This window comes from Chaetura pelagica, unplaced genomic scaffold (assembly GCF_000747805.2).
Source record: "Chaetura pelagica isolate M959 unplaced genomic scaffold, ChaPel_1.0 scaffold101, whole genome shotgun sequence".
Taxonomy (NCBI): domain Eukaryota; kingdom Metazoa; phylum Chordata; class Aves; order Apodiformes; family Apodidae; genus Chaetura; species Chaetura pelagica.
The window spans coordinates 4,967,032-4,985,534 of NW_009952564.1; the positions used below are offsets into that span (position 1 = coordinate 4,967,032).

At 39.6% G+C, this 18,503-nt stretch overlaps 1 protein-coding gene across 1 annotated transcript in view; it reads right to left on the bottom strand.

Moving 5' to 3' along the window:
* Positions 1-17,363, bottom strand: part of IFT57 (intraflagellar transport 57) — an 18,152-nt gene extending 789 nt beyond the window's left edge. The window contains exons 1-10 of the mRNA XM_009993399.1: positions 17,326-17,363; positions 16,140-16,368; positions 14,938-15,056; positions 13,215-13,305; positions 9,842-9,910; positions 9,191-9,313; positions 5,667-5,738; positions 4,939-5,070; positions 3,933-3,995; positions 807-873 (exon numbers count right to left, since the gene is read on the bottom strand). Coding sequence (XP_009991701.1) covers positions 807-873; positions 3,933-3,995; positions 4,939-5,070; positions 5,667-5,738; positions 9,191-9,313; positions 9,842-9,910; positions 13,215-13,305; positions 14,938-15,056; positions 16,140-16,368; positions 17,326-17,363 — 1,003 coding nt within the window. The remainder of the gene's footprint in view (positions 1-806; positions 874-3,932; positions 3,996-4,938; positions 5,071-5,666; positions 5,739-9,190; positions 9,314-9,841; positions 9,911-13,214; positions 13,306-14,937; positions 15,057-16,139; positions 16,369-17,325) is intronic.
* Positions 17,364-18,503: the final 1,140 nt, after the last annotated feature.

Sequence of the window (18,503 nt, forward strand, 5' to 3'; positions counted from 1 at the left end):
GCTTCTTTCTTTGTTTCAGATCCATCACTTCCCACTAATAACACTCTAGGGATGCTGCTGCTGTATCATATTGCTTTTCAGAATTCTGGGCTCTAGATTTTATCCTGACATTTGACTAAGCCATAATACAGAAAAGGGGTTGCAAGGCAGGTGAGTAGCTCCTTCACAGTGAAGCAAAGGTGTAAAAAGATTCTGTAAACAGTAACGCTTACAACTACTTAATAAAATTAGCTGTAATGGTTACAGTTAAATATGGATACAGTTTGCATATTTAGCCCTACTGTGACATGCAGCAATTTATTTCTATTTCATACACCTTATACCTTTGCAATAGAATGCATTTATCAGGAAAAATATCAAACAACCAAATCCTGAGTCTGAGACAACCTAATTCAAATAGGTGTATAGTTTTAAATACTAAAAAAGTCCAAACATCAAAATATCAAAAAGAATTTTCTCTCACTGACTCCAGCCAGCCTTAGGGAATCTAACAGCTACTGTCAGTAAGTATTTCAGAGTAAAAGGGCTGAAACCTGTAAGTGAATTACAATTACTTCCAGTGAGTTGATAATTATTCAAAGCAGAGAAAAAACCCAAATTATTGACCAAAGGGGGAAATCCTGGAATCTCTACCTTCTGCAGATTTACCCAACCTTTTCAAAGAGGTTTAGACTCCTTATTTTCTTAGACACCTTTTAAAATTTTAATATTGATAGATAGTCTCCCATTCTGTCCTTGGTTTTTATCAATAAAGGACAAATTCTGTACCTGTCACGGAGGATGGTTTGAAGCAAAAACATACTCACCGCCATCAGTCATACTGCTTCCTTTCTCTTCCGTTTCCTGCTTTACTCTCTCCAATACTTCTGTAATCTTAAAATAAATATTTTTTCTTAATGAAACCAGATGAATGTCAATTTCAAAAAAAGAAAAGAAAAAAATTATCTGCTGGATAACTATTAGTTTTTAAAAAATCTATTAGTGTTAGTCAGATATGGAGGAACCGTTTTTTTCATGGAATCATGGAATTGTCAGAGTTGGAAGTGACCTCTAGAGATCCAACTCCCCTGCTAAAGCAGGACCACCTGGAGCACATCACACAGGACTGCATCCAGGCAGTCATCCTATGTGACTATTCCAGACACACAGAGCCATTACAAAAATTTCTGTCTTGAATATTTGGAAATTAGGCAGTAATTCTGAATTAAATGCCATGGAACACTCAACATGCTAAGGCAGTTCACAGTCTGGGGATTTTCCTTTAAATTTAAAGAAAAAAAAGAAAACACAACTGAAAAACAGCTTTAGGTATTTGTGGTGGTTCAGACCTGCAAACCCACACCCTGCCCCCCCCAGGCTTCACTGCAGTGTCAACACCAGCCAACATCGTTCTTCGTTTAGTTAAAAGGGCCATGGGCCCAGCATTATTCTTGTTTCAATTGCACATGCAGTAGCCTGAGACAGTCTGGCATTTTCTGATCTTGCTTGCTGGAGCAGCGCATTGAAATAATTGGCTAACTCTTGTTCTAGTGCAAATGCAGTGATTTAGGGTGATTAGGCACTCCCTAACCAGGGTGTCTTGTCTGGTAAAAGTAGTATAAATCCACATGTGATGTGACTAAAATTGTGGCCACAATGGAAAAATACTGACCAAAGTATTGGGACTCAATAATCTTGGGACTCTATCAATATAAATCCTAAAATGAGGCCCTCTGGAGCTCTCTCTCTTTGGAGTGTGATCGCAGCAGACTGCTGTCCTGTGCCTCATGAGGAAAGTTCACCTATCCTACGGAAAGGTGAGTTGTTGTCCTTTACCATGGAGGCCAGATTAATTTCTATCTGGGCTATGGACTTTCTAATTCCCTCCCTGCATAGCCTCACAGCATTTCTGTAGTCCTCATGAGTGGCCTGCCCCTTCCTCCAAAGGTCATGTTCAGCCAGGCTGGTCTTAAATCCACTGGTTCACCTTATAGCCCGTGGGGATGAGCTGCTCCTGTGCCCTCAAGACTTCCTTCTTGAAGAGTGTCCAGCCTTCCTGAACTCCTATACCCTTCAGAAAAGATTCCCAAGGGATTCTGGCAATCAGGGTGTTGAACAAGGTAAAGTTTGCCTTTTGGAAGTCTGGGTGGCAGTCTTGCTGCCCCCCCTCCTGGCATCTCTGAGAATAGAGAACTCTAACAATTTGTGGTGTCTGTGCCTGAGATGGCCTCCAACCATCACATCTCCTACCAGCCCTTCCCTGTTCACAAAGAGCAGGTCTAGCAGGGCACCTTCTCTGGTTGGTTCACTCACCAGCTGTGTCAGAAAATTATCTTTGACACATTCCAGGAACCTCCAGGACTGTTCCCTCTCTGCTGTGCTGTAGTTCCAGCAGACATCAGGGAAGTTGAAGTGCCCAAGAAGAACAAGGGCAAACGACCACAAGATTTCACCCAGGTATTTATAGAACAGCTCATCAGCCTCACTGCCCTGGTTGGGGAGATCTATAGCAGACTTCCACAGCAATATCAGCCTTGTTGGCCTTGCCCCTAATCCTGATCCTAATGCAATCTGCCTTGTCATCGTTAGAGTCTAATTTTAGACATTCATAACCATTCCTCATATACTGAGCCACCCCATCGCCTCTCCTTCCTGGTCTCTCTGTCCTGAGGAGCGGGTAGCTATCCACTCCAGTCGTGTGAGATATCCCATGTACCTGTGATAGCCATTATGTCATAGTTTTCCTGCTGCATTATGGCTTCCAGCTCCCCTTGTTTGTTGCCCATGCTGCACGTATTGGTATAGATGCACTTTAAAAGGGTTAATGATCTTGACATCTTTTTGTGGGCACGCGTCCTAATTCCTGCCTGACCCTTCTCAGGTATTTCCATGGCTTCAAAACAATAAATAACTATTGTCTTTCTGCTTCCCACTATATTTCTATCTCCTGTCTCGACTGAGGTGGCAGAGGGAGTCTTCTCTAGCACACCATCTTACAAACCCTGGCATGTATCCCTTGGGCTTATTTACAGCAGGCTCAGCTTTATCCTCTTCCCCCTTTGAATCTAGTTTAAAAGACTGTCAATGAGCCCAGCTAACTCCTGCCCCTGTGATTTACTCATAAACCATTGACCAAGTCTGTGACTAGGACTGGATTCAGCCCACTTTCTAAGGAGAAAGCGAGGGGGTCCACTCTGAACTTGTGACTCAACAGGAGGGCCTCCAGATTCTCTTCCCTGATCCCTGTGCAATTCACTCCAACCTGATCCTGATTCCATCTCCCCTGTCTCTATACACATTATTTCCCCTGATCCCTGTGTAAGTCACTTCCATCCACTTTCAACTCATACACATCCCTTCCACATAGTAAGTTATAGAGTGAACCTTGCCACCAAACTCTTAAGTCATGCTTGTATAAATGTATATTAAAATCACCTTTTCCTAAAACCTTTTTCAGTGATTCTTTAAGCGATCCCAAGACCTTCCACTCCTGTCTGTGACAGTATTAAGATAATTTCAGTGGTATGGAAAAGTTAGTATTTAGCCAAATATTACTTTTCTATGCTTGGATTATGAAAATTTCAAATTGCTAATTTTAAATAAAAGTAAGAATTATGCTTTTCTTCTTACAAAGAATTCATGGACAAGACTTGATTAGTCCTCAATAATTCTAGGACACAGGTTATAAAATACAGAACATTTACCCTCTTTTACCAACTGGGGAAATTAGGAGCTCATAAGTTTGCCCAAATTCACAAATTAAAAATCAATGGAAGCCTGGGTTTAAATTTTAGGGACTGGACTAGATTGCCTCCTCTAAACAAAATAATAATCTTTAACATAAGAACAAATCAGAAAGAATCCAAAAACTGCAAATACTAAATGCCAACTCTCTTAAGATTGTTTAAAAATAATAATTAAAAAAAAAAAAAAAAAGTGAAGATGTGTTTTACCTCAGAAAGCACTCTGATCCTTTCAGTTACTCCTCCACTTCCCTCCTGGTACTTCTCTTTAGCCTGAAAAGAAACATGTTTTTTGCTGTAATGACAAAGCTGAAGAGATTTATAAAGATAGCTCAGAGAGAACATCAAAACTTGCGCTCTCATGTCCCAGTTCCAGAAGCTCTCCCGCAAAATCCCAGTAACATTTACAGCACTACACATATGAGGACAGGCTAGAAACATCAGCCCTTGTAATGAATATAATTTAAAAACGTAAAACTGTTTTTATAATTGTTATAGCCCTAATACACAAACATTAAGAAGTATGTTTTCTAAGAATTTCCATGAGGAAATAAATTGAAAGAAAATTTGCCAGAATACAGACAGCATTGAGTCCTGAAACCCAGAATACTTCTTCATCAACAGTAAATTAATGTCTTAGAGTTTCTTAAAGTATGGTAAACATAAAGCACAGAGGTCAAATCCTGTTAGCCTCATTTTAATGTCATCCCCACAAACAGAAGGGCTAGCCAAATGGCAGCCCTCCTAAGGGCCTATACAGGCCTCCTAAGTAGGGGACCAGAAGTTTCTCAAACAGCATTCTCTTGGCATACAAGCTGAATGAAGCAAAGAAGTAATCAGAGTGCTTTGTGCACGTTAGCACGAGTAATCAATACAAGAGATGAGGGCTGGACTGAGACTGTAGTTTCTCTGCTCTTCACAGATGTGTGAACTTCACAGGGAAAGCAGAGCTAGCAGTTTACTAGCTGCTCAAGAATGGCAACAGAATTACATATTTCTTAGGTCTAAAAACACTTATTTTCCCCTGTAGAACAGCTGAATAAAAAATGGCTAGTTTAGTTTAAAAGCTATATAATTTGACAACAAATCAACATCTCCCTTGCCTTATGGCCAACTGCAGAACTCACAGATAACTCCTCCTAGTCTTCCTTGCCTTCACCCTCATTTAATAGCAAGTTAATAATACCAGGCAGTAACAAAAAGATCGGTGCATTACCTCACTCAGCAAGGCTTGTGCTGAACAGTACTCTTGAACCAAGTGCTCCAACTGATTGTTGATATACTTTTCTCTGCTATTGATCTTTTCCAGTGTTCTGCTGATTTCATTATGGAGTTTGTCAAGGTAACCCTAGAAAACCACATTCTGTTGGTTTGCAGTATACAGATAGCATGCAAAGACTATTAAAAATGTGCTGTAATTAAGAAAGGATATGGAAGCCTTTAAGTGAGAGGGAAAAATAGCACAGAAATCCTGTGTTTAGCAAAAAAACTCACATTTCTTATGTGTTCTGGTTTGCCCACCTCCAAACATGTATTGTAAGCTTAACTGCTTCCATCACTCTCCCCCCCTCAATTAATTACAAATGACAATGTCAGTAAGTTGCCCTAACAACCATATTCGACAGTATTTTGTTTCTTTTTTAATCAGCACTTATTTTCAGATTGTATCATTCTATTTTGCCCTCTGTAGTCAGGATGTACTTATGGTAATACATACATGAACCCTAATATCTCTGTTAATCCTCACATATACAGCTCTTTCCCACAAGACATTTTGCCAGTCCCACTGTCCCTAACCATGATATGTTTCCTTTTTTAGTTTTACAGCATTAGCACAAATAAAATTAAGAAAAAAAATCAATTTAGTTCTTAGTGTACATCAAGTGAAGGAGAAAAGAAAAATGCTGTCAGATCAGTGAAATAGTCTTCACATACAAGACATACCCTAGTTTCTTTTAAAGAAGATTCAATTCCATCCTTATGCTGATGCATTTGATCTACATGAATCCTCCAATCCTAAAAAAGATGCCACAAAGTAAAACATAGGTAAACACAAGTTTTATCTTCCTCTGTTTACTAAACAAAGGCTAGTATGCAAAGCAGGGTCAGGTCTCTTTTATACTACTACTGTCTATCATTCTGCCACTGCTGTGTCCATATCCAGCGGCACTTGCTTAATGTGACACAATTTATAAACTTCCTAAATGTCACATGTGACCATCAGATCTATAAACAAACACTGACATCCTCACTGATACCACAGTAGCTATGCTTTTTAGAGTCTGTTTGATCTTCATGGAACTGTTTCTGCTAGAAACCATGCTCAGAATAAGTATTGAAAATACTGGTGATAGCTGCACTAGCTCAGCTTTTTCTTAGACAAAATGAGTGCTTCAAATGCACAGCATATACCAGTTCCAAACTATCAGAACTTCCCTTCCTACTTAGCCCTTACTATTATCAGAAGGGGGAAAATTATTGGCAGCTTCTAGGTCACAGGAAACACACATGGACTCAGAGATGGGGGATGAGAACAGTGCTGTTTTAACTTGATACATAGGTGTCTTTTACTTAGAAATCAATTCCAGTTGCCAAGCATTATCACAGTTTTTTCCATATCAGTGCAAACTTTTTACATCTCCCAGACACAAAGCACAACAGCAGACAGACTGTGAGTTCAACAGGAAGCAGAGCAGCAGAATTACTGCTTTTTCAGTTGTGTGATATTGGGTATGCTAAGAAATACTTTTAACATTTTAAAGCTTTTAGCACTGTACACTGTAGGTGTAAAAAAAATAAAAAGTTATGCTAATAAATCTTTATCACTTGAAATTAAACTTTAGCAGATTTTCTTATAAAATAGGGACCATACAGACACATGGAAGGTGACAGTCTTTGATTCAGTAAGATTATCTGATCGAGGACATTGTCAAAAAGGATGCTAAGTAAAACAGAGAGAGGCACTAAACTGACTGACAAACAATAATGGAGGCAGTAACAAGAAACAAACCTGGACAGCTACAGTAATGGGTAGGGGAATGTGGAGTGTGAGAATGTTTGTAGCAGCATGGTTATCTGATAGAAGATCTTGTCAACATGGGATGATAAGGAAATAATGTGTAAAATTCAATAGCAGACTTAAAACTGAACTAGCCTTCAACTAGTAGGCCTTAGATCTAGGCCTGGGTATGAGGCAGGAAAAAGATATTCAGGGGAACCCACAAATGTAGAGTCTCCTTAAGATAAGCATGTGAGTATATGCATCTGTTGGCTGGCAAGCATCAAGCAGAACTAGTCACCAAGTAGAAGAGCAGTGAAAGTTAAGAGGGCCCAGGATCCAGGCAGAGGTATCAGACAGAAGGACGATGCTGATACTTGAGGGATCCATAAATGCACATGTGCTTGTGAATCTAGAGAGAAGGAGGTGTGTGCTTTTACTACTTAACTTCAGTCTTAATTAGCTCAAGAGGAAGAATGGGGCCTGGCTGTCTATACTCATGTTTTGTGGGATTCCTAAAAGTGCTGTTGAAGAGAGGGCCTTGTTGACAGCAGTTTGTGTAGCTGCCCATGTCAGGGTCCTTTGTGTGTCTGTGTGATATACGCTTAACTTGGATACTGGTTGAACCTGCAAACATGGAAGATGCAGGAGCTGCATCCGTCAGTCTGGGAGATACCTGATCCCAGAGCTCCTGAAGGATACAGCCACTTCTATGTACAGGGTACAAAACAAATCCCGGCTTAAAACAGCTGCACACTTAACCATCTGCCACCCGTCAATCATAGACAGTTCCACTGATTTGAAGTGAGGCTATCCCATTGCATAGGACCTAAGATAGGACATAACTACCAAAGGGCTGGTGCTCCTGTCTCGCCGTCTCAGAATAGGACAGCTAAGCATCTCCAGCAGCTGTTCAGTGGATGAGATTCAACTGCTGTTCACAACCATGCTGCTGCCCACTCTTCTCTTCAGAACAAAACAAAGACTAGTAGAGAAAATGTGCTTATGTTGGGGTTTAATTCTGTAGCAGACTCAAGACATTTTTTTGGTCTGGTGGCGATTGTTCACAATTTGCCAAAATTTGAGGCTTAAATAACAACAAACACAACCCCTCCTTGTCATCCCTTCCCTACCCCTGCTGCCCAGGACTTTACAAATAAGTTGTAGCTTCTAATGCCATTGATGAAATAATTTACCCTTTCCTGATACTACATTTACATGCACAGCTTAGGAAACAGAATATTATGCTTTTCTTGTAAAATTTAAAAAAAAAAAAAAAAGGCCAAATTCTTATCTCCAGTTATCTCTGAAAGTATGAAAGCACAGAAGCCAGGAAAACACGAATCGTCTTTTCACGTCCATTGTGACAAATTCCTTAAAACCAAGACATGGTGCGTTAAACTGGAAGATAGTAAACCTCAGTTCCTACAGTGGCTTCAATTTTCCATGTATGTCTTTATTATTTACTGTGAGGATCAAGCATCATGTTCTCTGTAACTGATCAGCTTGCCAAGGATCACAGAAAGGTGGCTCAAACCAGGCCATTCTTCACACAGAAGAACGCAGTACAGTGTAAAACGGGCAAGCAATTTTGCAGACAGTTGAGAGCTTAGCCTATTTTTGGTAAGATAATTAACTTTCATTGAATTCTGTATCACTGCTGCAGATTCCTCCAACACCCCAGGCTTCCAGGTCACTACAAATAAGCATTTTCAATACTGCACTGATCTGTGCATGCTACAGCTCCTAGAAAGAATGTTTGTGGCAATCAATGCCAGGAACAGGTCCTAGGTTTGGACTTGCCAAAGCTAAAAGTCTACTTCTAAGCTGCTCATTCTAGACTCCTTGAAATAGATTATGGAGAGAAATACACATTTCCAATAAATGAAGAATTTCATCTTGATGTAGTTACCTGTATAGGTAAGTACAATCAGCCAAGTACTCACTTCCTTTTGCTAAACACAAGGAGAGCCCATGATGACTAGATCAGAGGTACAGATCTACTATATTGTCATGTAAAGTTCAGCAAGATTAATTCCATACAATCAACCTTCATGTGGCTGACAAATGGAACAGTTGAAAGGTAAGAAGTTCATCAGCTCTCCTCCAGGATGAGGTTTTGTTAGCTGCTAAACTAAGAGTATAATTTTTCAGAAGTGTGAATACATTGGAAATATTTAATGTTTTAAGGAGTTTCCACTGAAAAAATATATGGAAATAAATATATAGAACTAAGGTGCCCTGCAAGTATCAGAAAAAAAATATTCTTATAAAATATTGGAAAAAACCCTACTAAAAATATTCCTTTCAGGGTCAAAGTAAGTGACAGGTTCAGACAAGATAGCACTGCAGATCACATTATTCAAACTTGTTGGCATGACCGAAAAAAATTGTCAATGGAAAATAAACAATATTGATTGAAATCACACTTTAATCACCATGTTACACACTCAAATCTATTCTTGCATACCTTATTGTCCGTCCTAACTGCAACCTTCAGCTGCGGAAGCACACGTTCCACTTCCAGATTCCATTCTGCTGCATCTGTAGTGGACTGTAAAATCTCTTCGTGTTTTGCAGCTTCATTCACGTCCTATGTGAAAACCAGAACATTTATGTACAAAATATCAGTTAAACACAGTGAGAACTGTTAGAAATCATGCTACAATGGCCTACATTGTTCAAATTCAGAAAATGTTTATATCCAGAATGATTTAGACTACAGATGTAACAGATTTCTTTAATAGATTTCTTTCAATTCATAAATACTAGAATTAAATATATATATCTCTCCTAATAATATATTAATTTTTAAATAATGAAATGTGTATTATAAGCAGTTATAATACATTCCAGAAATAGCGGGGAGTAGGATTAAAATACATTCATGAAACCAACACCATGTTTCCCTTAAAGTCTCTGCAAGAATTTCTTGCAAATGTTTCCAGTGACCTTGCCAGTTTAGAAACTGGCAGCACATTTAAAGGAAACTGATTCATTCGAGTTGGAATGTTTTTTTCAAGTTTAGACTATTCAAGTATTTTCAGACTTAAATCCAACAGAAATAAACTGCTACAGATGTAAAAATCTCTCAAGAGAGGACTGGTGGGTAGCAACTTACTGCTCTGTATGTCTGTGCCTTTAGAACATTCAGGTCAATAAAATTTTCTTCATTGTCTGACTCTTCTTCCTTAGGGAAAGTTGCAAAACAAGACTTCAATAAGTATCGCACCATTTTTAATGCTCCAGAACAAGGAGTATTAAATTCCATATTTCTGAACAACACAAGACTTAGAGAGTTTATGATAATGGAGCCTGTATTTACTTAAAATCTTATGAGAAGACACAGTATCTGGGACAAGATGAAAGCTACCCTACATTTCCCTCAGGGTGCCACGGTATTTGAAAACTAAACCAACCAAAAAAAAAAAACCAAACCCAGACAAACCAAAAAAAAAAAAAAAGCCCTCTCACATTAATTGGGCCATTAAAGAGTCCAGCGCAGAGCTACAAAAACGATTAAGGGAGTGGAACATCTTCATTATGAGGAAAGGCTGCAGAAGAGGATACTGAGGGGTGACCTCATCAATGTTTACAAATATGTTAAGGGCGAGTGTCAGGAGGATGGAGCCAAGCTTTTTTCAGTGATGTCCAGTGATAGGACAAGGGGCAGTGGATGCAAACTGGAGCATAGGAGGTTCCATGTAAACATCAGGAAGAACTTCTTTACTGTGAGACTGACAGAGCACTGGAACAGGCTGCCCAGAGAGGTTGTGGAGTCTCCCTTCACTGGAGACATTCAAAACCAGCCTGGACACGTTCCTGTGTGATGTGTTCTCGGTAACCCTGCTCTGGCAGGGGGGGTTGGACTAGAGGTCTTTTGAGGTCCCTTCCAACCCCTAAGATTCTGTGATTCTGTATCAACAGTTGTATGGTAAATGTAATTTATTCTGCGTTTCCTAAAGCTTTGCATTAAAAATAAGAACAAACCAAACACCAAACCACAACCAGAACATAGTTTTAGATGTTGTTTGCACTATGTAACTGGAGTTGCAGAATGATGCCCCATTTTAAGCATGCAGAATGATACCATTCACGTTGACACAACTGATCTGTGTTCTTACCCAACATTGCACACAGCGCTGATGGTTTTACAGAACTCTACATCATGGTCTCCAAACTGCATTCCTCAAGTGACCTTGATCAGCTCAGAGCCCATCACTACACAAGTCAAAGATGTTTTTTCTGTGCATTACCCTCCATTTATCTACAGTGAATTCCACCTGCCATGTTCTCACACATACACTTCACCCTTACCTTGTCTTTCTGTAACTCTTCTGTTAGCCATCTTTTCTTTTTCCTTTTTCTAGACTCTTTTCTAGACAAATCATGAAAGCTGCAATAACAGTGTAGAACCCTTCAAGATTCACCTAGTGAAAACCTGGGTGCTTATTCATCTACCTTACCTAGTTTTTAATTAACAGGGAACACTTTATTTTTTTTCTGGCATGTTTGGCCCCTAGTTCCCCGAATACGTGCAGGAAAATAATGGTTTCTAGATCGGGAAACTCGTTTGCTGAACGGACAATATACATTTGTGCAGCACTTAGAAGAACATATTACAATGGTACCATAACAACAACAAGCCTAGTTATCAGAACCGAGAAGCCAAACTGTGCAGATTTTCTTGCACACCTAATTGTGCTGGCTATTGTTGGCTTTGGCTACCTAATACATGCTACGCGGTTCCCCAAGACTTCCAGAACTAGGCTTGTTTCTGTCAGCCTCATCAGTTTTATTCAGAAGAATCAAAGCAAGAAAAACAAACCTTGTCATTAGCATTTAACTACTGGAAATACTGCTAAAGTCAATTATGGATACAGTTTGGATTTTTTCTCAGCTAATAAAAATGAGAAAAATAACACAATACTTAGGAAAACTGTGAGGAGAGGAAGGAGAAGCAAACCCTTCAGGTGTTACATTTTTGTGGTCTATTGCAGCATGGACTACATCTGGACTATAATCAGAATAATCTGTTAACATTACTGGCACTCTCCAACTTTTCTGACCTTTATTTTTCCCAAGCACTTGAAAATTGTCAATGCAAAAATGGGACAGTTGTGGCATTTTCTATCCAGTATTGTTGGGCCTTAACACACCAGAAAGTTATTTTCTCCTCAACTAATTTACTGACACCACAAGTGAGCACTTCCAGGCTCACAACTTTGAAAATTCTGGCTTTGATTTACATTGATTTTGTACAGAATCAAGAACTTTTGGAGAAATTGGATGTGAAACTAACTTCTTTTTGTAACTTTGTCTTTAGCTACCTTCCCTCTCCAGAAAAATCTCAAGTCAGTCGTAATAAGACTCGCTTTGAGGAGACTGATAGAAGCCTGTGAATATGACAATGTCTTATCACAGTATACTACCAGTTTACAGTGAGACTTCAACTCTCACAGAAATAATTCTGAGAAAGTAAATTGGCAAGAAACAATTTCTGTTCAACATCCACCCATCACTAAGACCTAAAAGTATATTTCAACAAAGACATGTACCTCATAGGGTGTTTCACAGACATAACTTCACAGTAATTATTACAGTTTAAAAGCAGGAATAAATAAAAGAGCTGATCCTCAAACATTGCCCTCTTGTTGGTAAAATGTATTTCAAAGCACACAGAAAGACTTAACTCTTCAGTCAGAATGGATATTACCATTCCACTCATGGAATATATAGAAATGAGCTGTCATGACCTTTGCCCACAGAAAAAATTCTGCAGCATTTATTTAGGTCTTCGCTGGTGTTTTTAAACAAATGCTGTGTTTCCAGTTGTTTGTAAATCTTCAAACCAACTAATTACCAATGCTTCTTTGTCCCGCTTAGCGCTGGAACAGGCTCCCCAGAAAGGTTGTGGAGTCTCCTTCACTGGATGCTTTCAAGACCTATCTGGATGCATTTCTGAATGACCTGCCCTAGATTTAGTCCTGTTCTGGCAGGGGAGTTGGACCCGATGATCTTCAGAGGTCCCTTCCAACCCCTAACATTCTGTGATTCTGATTCCTACTTGCAGTAAAATGTGAGTTACAATAGTAAGCACTAAATTAAGCACTGGTCAAATTTTAACCAAGTATTAGCCAATTCTTTAAACAGGGACTGAAGTTCTGTTGATCATCAACAGCTTGATTCGGTAGAAAACAACAATTCTGAATTTGTGTCATTTTAATGTATGGTTAGATTCCACTTCACTTTACATTAACTATAAATGTGCATAAGAACATAGGCTCTGTTCCAGAGTTAACAACCTTACCTGAAAGGAAACAAAAAAACTCTACAGAGAAGGTGATGAAGAAGGAATGGAGATACAGGAAAAAAGGTCAACTGAACAGCTAATAGAAAATATTTCCTCTTAAACAAGGCCAAGCAAAATAAGCAGTGAGTAAAAATGTCCTCATAGTTCAGAAATATAATCAAAACCAGTTAGGGAAACCTACCACAACATCCTCTTCCAATTTATTAAGTGTTAATTCTTCATTGTCTTCTGTTATTTCTTCTTCTTCTAGCTCTTCTGTTGGATATACTGGCCTGAGATTAATTCAAAGAACAGCAGAGCTTTTAAACACAGTGCATTGAAAATCCCTCTGTAAATTGCTCCTAAGCAAATGTCCTGGTTTGAGCCAGGATGAAGCCAATTTTCCTTTTACTGGTTGTTTTGTTGTTGGTTTTTTTTCCTTCATTGACCTTTCTTTTAACTAGCACCAGTGTGTTCTAAGGCTGCTAAGGGAGGAATGTTTTTGTAACTGCTGGGACTCCAAGGTCACACTCTCACTCTGCTGGCTCAGACACTACGGGGCGATCTGTGACCTCCCCGTAGGAGGCTGAGTTAGACAGACAGCAAAATTGGCCAGAGATATTCCATTCCATATATCCACGTAGGCTCAGAGGAATGTCAGAGATCACAGAAGACAATTCCCTTCCTGCTACTTCTTCCCTTCTCTTCTATCCATGGCCGGTGTCTGGGGAGGACTCCATTCATCCATCACCATCAACCCCCAGGCTCAAGCTCTCCTGACCCTCATCACTCTGTGCTCTCTCCAGCAGCAGTCTGGGATTTTTTTGGACTGTTCCAGCTCAGGGGAGTGCTGTGGGAGTTGCTGGGGGTGGGGGGAGGCAATAGGGGTTTGCACACTACCTGAACATATTTGTACATAATTGTATATATTTTCTTATATAATTAGTGTTTAATGAAAACTGTGTAGTTTAATTTTCAGTTCAGCCAAGTCTCTCTCTTTTTCTCTCTCTTCTTCCCTGCCTGGGCGGTAGGGGGAGGAGATTGAGAGCATTTTTGTCGGACCCAAGTCAAATGGTAACAGCAAACAAAACATTTCATGAGATGTATGGATGATGTGGAATATGACTAGACAGTCACACATACATGAACAGGTAAAATTAACACTCAGCCTTAAATTCTTTGTTGGACTGCGTTAAAATAGGGCTTATTAGCTATTATGCCAGGCAGTGCAGTATGTTCATACTACAAAGATATCTATGGTTTAAATTTTAATTTGCTTTCTCTTTTGCACTAATGTCTTAAAATTCAAGTGCAAGTCACCACAGACTTATTTTCAGGCTACAGAAGAATTTGTTTACTAAACAGAAGTAACAGTAAAATATTTAAAAAGTAGAAATTACTTTGCTATATCCATTTCAAAACCCATGAGAAGACAGGAATTAAGTAAAGAACACTTCTAAAGAAATTTTTATATACTTAAAATTATCTGCCATCTAATTTCTCCTCAGGTTTCCTTTGGATTAAAATAGTTACTGTAGTCTACTTGTAACATGGTCACATACTGTACATATCTACAACTGAAGAGGTCAAGAATTTAGCTATTGATTGATAGGACCTGAAAGGACATTACATTTTTCAACTCAAATGTGAGATCAGCAAGCAGTTATGCATAGGATACTACAAAAAAAAAGTAATCTGTCAAATCTTTACTAATTAACAAGTCTATTAATGGCCCAAATTCACCCTTGCTGGTAACAGACTAAATCGTGTGAAATTGCAGTAGGAATCAATTGGTTCCACTGCTTCAAACCTAGTTGAATTTTGCATCTCATCTAACATTAAGTAAAACATTTTTAGTCATTACAACTTATATTTGTTTGCTGGAAAACAATGTACAAGAGGGGATGCTTTAAAGTGTACTGTACCTTTTCCAGCTAAAGCTGGTATATTTCAAGGCTTCATCAGCTAAACAATCAAGTACATAGCACACTTGCTCTCCATTACCTGCCTTTAATTTTGAGGGAGGAAAATCCACAGGCCTTCCCTAAAATGAAGAGATACGGTATTTACTAATGGCTACTCGTCATTCTGAGTTTCCTCTCAGGGAGATAACAAGACAGTTTTTACACTAGAACCCAAGTGTCTATTGTGTAAGAAGATTTTACTAATGTTAATTTATATTCTTCGCCTACACAGCTCCTGTCAGGCAATGGAAGGGTAAACAGAACAACCCAAGGAACAGATGCAGTGCAGAAATCTTAAAGCACCTGGTAAGAGAATACTCATAGGGAGCAGAAGAGTCAGAAGCCACAAGGGAGCTAGATGGTCAAGCACACAAGTGACACTCTGGTGAGGTAAGAACAGCCATGGAGAAACTTGGGTACTGAGGCTTAATCACCATCTTTTCAGCTTTGCAATGTTTCTTCTAGTTTTCATTTATAACATATCTTATTTGTATTTATTGCTGTCCTGCAGAATAAACATCTGAGTTTGTTATGGTTTAACTCCATTAGATAACAGTGTTCTTAACACCATTAGCAGCTGCACCACAGGATGCTCTTCCATAAGATCATACTTCTTCTAAATCAATATCCTCTCCTGGCCTTTGGTTGGTTGTTTTTGTGTTGATTGTTTTTATTTAATATTGAAAAAAACTCCATTAATTCCTGTGTTTGCTCAACCTTTTACTCCTTTAACAACAAATGAAGGAAACATGAATGCAGTTCTAACCATTTCTTTCACTATGAATGATACCATTTGACAGAAGCAGGATCACGGGTACTGTGTAAACTTTCCAGACAAAATCTTTGTAAATTATACTACTGTAAGTGAGCAACACATGTGGCACTACAAGAAGACAAATTTAATCCATTTTACAGACTGTGGAGCAAAGCTAATTAGAATAATTTATAACACTGTAAACCCATTTTTCGAGTGCCAAAAAATCAGCAAGTAGGTACAGACCATATAGACTTCCAATTAACTAATGAACATAGTACCGACATATAGATACGAAACATCTGTCTGGACCTTGGGAAAAGGAGAGGAAGTGTGACATTACTGTTATTTCTGAAGGTGGTGCATGTGCTTCAAGTACATTTGTGAAAACAGTATATTCAACACTTACAAACGATCGCAATTCCGAGAGTATATTTGATATTATTGCATTGGGATCATCATATTCTTGTGGCTGTTCAAAGCGATGTCCTGCTTTAGTGATCAGCCAAGCAGCAAGTGTGCAAAACATGAAGAACTGCTCGCCGGGATTAGTGGCCAGTGCAAAGTAGTGCCTGTTTAAAAAGTGGAAAAAATGGTAGATGTTTTGAGCTCCTGATGCTCTTACAGACCAGCACAGACTGGAAGGCAGTTTATTTAACTGACTTTCTCAATGAGTGATACATCTGGACTAAATTCAGGATGCCTAGTTTCACACATAACCACAGCAGACAAAGTTTTCTATATTTAGCTCACGTCTCCTGCTTTGAGCGGGCGGGAAACAGTCTATTAATCAAGATTAGACTCCCAAGGAAAGCAAAGGAAACTGAGTACTCCTCTCCCATTCCAGCAGGATTATACAGCTCCAAGATAACAACACCAAATTAACACTTCCACATGAACCCCAAGTTACTCCTCTTATTTACCTTAGCAGTCTCAAATGATGATGAGCTCAACTCTATTCCCATCTAAATTCTAGGGAGGAAGAATCCATCCCATCACTTCATAAAATACCACCAGTGACTAATTAAGAGCCGATACAATGGATTCATTCTAATGTCCTGTGCATAACATCCTTAAAAGCTCAACAGAATCAAAAGTCAAAGTTCTGCAATTGCCACTAACTTGTAGGCCACGATGAGCTAAGATTTTGCTAAATCTCAGGCATTTTTCACGGAGCAAATGATTTACAGTGTAAGACAAAATTTAAGTTTGAAAACATACTCTGAACAGATTAGCAAAAGTAATTTATAACAAGTGTCAACATCACAGCAAACAGCTGACTTCTAAAACAAAATTAAAATGATCCATTGCTAAAGCTTTATACCTTTACCCACGACACTGGAAGCCAGGATGGGTTTGTCTCATATTTTATCTACTTTATAACAGATTAAAAAAATGCTTTAGAAGCTTATATAATTCTCCATTAAAGGGAGTTTAGACAAATAGAACAAAGAAGGTTATCTGTATTTGGGTAAACAATTATACCTCTTCAACAATAACTAAGTAAATAAATAAACTATGCACCAAGTGACTGCATGAAGACATGAAGGCACTTCCTTGAGGAGGGGAGAGCAAATCAATGGAAGCCTCATTGCCTAGATATGTCCTCTTTCTTCATACTGGCCTCATCCATGCCACTATACCACAGTAACCTCACCTCCTGCTCCCTTCTTAACATCCCCAAATATCCTTCCTGAAAGTAGCAATACATCCAGTTCCTTTAGCTCCAAAGTTCCACAAACTTCTTCCCCTTCCCATATTCCTCACGAGTGTAAGAGGCTCTTGTACCTACATCACTGTGTAAGCTCAGATGGTAAGTAGATGTTTTTGAAGCAATCCCTCCACCCATCCTCACTTACTGTGCTTTGGGTTCCTTTAGAGGGTCAGGTACACAAACTGGATCTATTTTGGACCACACTAAATTTACGGATGTGGTCTTAACGAGAATTAAGTCCATAAAATCAGACCATGGTTAGACCCCCTAAAATTACACATCATGTGGGCACTGGATAGTCGGAACCAAATCCTTCCCTTTCCAGATGTGGCTACTTGCTAAGGCAGACAAGGGTTTGCTTCCTTGCCCCATGTATACTGATGGTATGACAGCTGGCTAAAACTAGCTTATAGCCACTGCAGTCACACTCAAGCCTCTTCTCCAACAAGAGAATATTTTGGACAATTTTCCCCCCTACCAAACTGTTGCTTAGCTGTGTGCTGTGCTGCTGCACAGCCTGGCTGAAAATGACAGACAGACTTCAGTTACTTGGGCAGGTGTATGTTGGAAGCACACTGGCCCCACTCTCCGTCTCACACCATCACTTAGAAAAACCCCAAAAACCATACAAAACAAATATATAAGGAAAAACAGACTTAATGGGTGCAAACCCCACTCACTGCAAATACACACCCCGAATAGAAGAAATTCATTTAGGGTAGAATTATTATTTACACGGGTAGACTGACTTGCAGATACTCAGTATCTGCCGGGACTGGCGGAGGCCAAGTGACTATTTACTTCCCACATCTCAGCCTTTAGAAGGAGTTGCGTTTTGAAAGCTCCTGCGTCGCAGGAGAAGCTCTGAAGGTTTTCCCTTGACCCAGGCACCCGGTAACGTCAGAGCCCGCCCTCCTTCCCGGATTCCCGCTCCCGGGGGCGGCACCGCCCGGCTGGGATTTCCTCCCCCCAGGACGCCGGCCTCGTACCCCGGCACCCGCGGGCCTGGCGCCCCGCGCTGCAGCTACCGACCCCCGCGCCTGGAGCTTCGCACCCCCC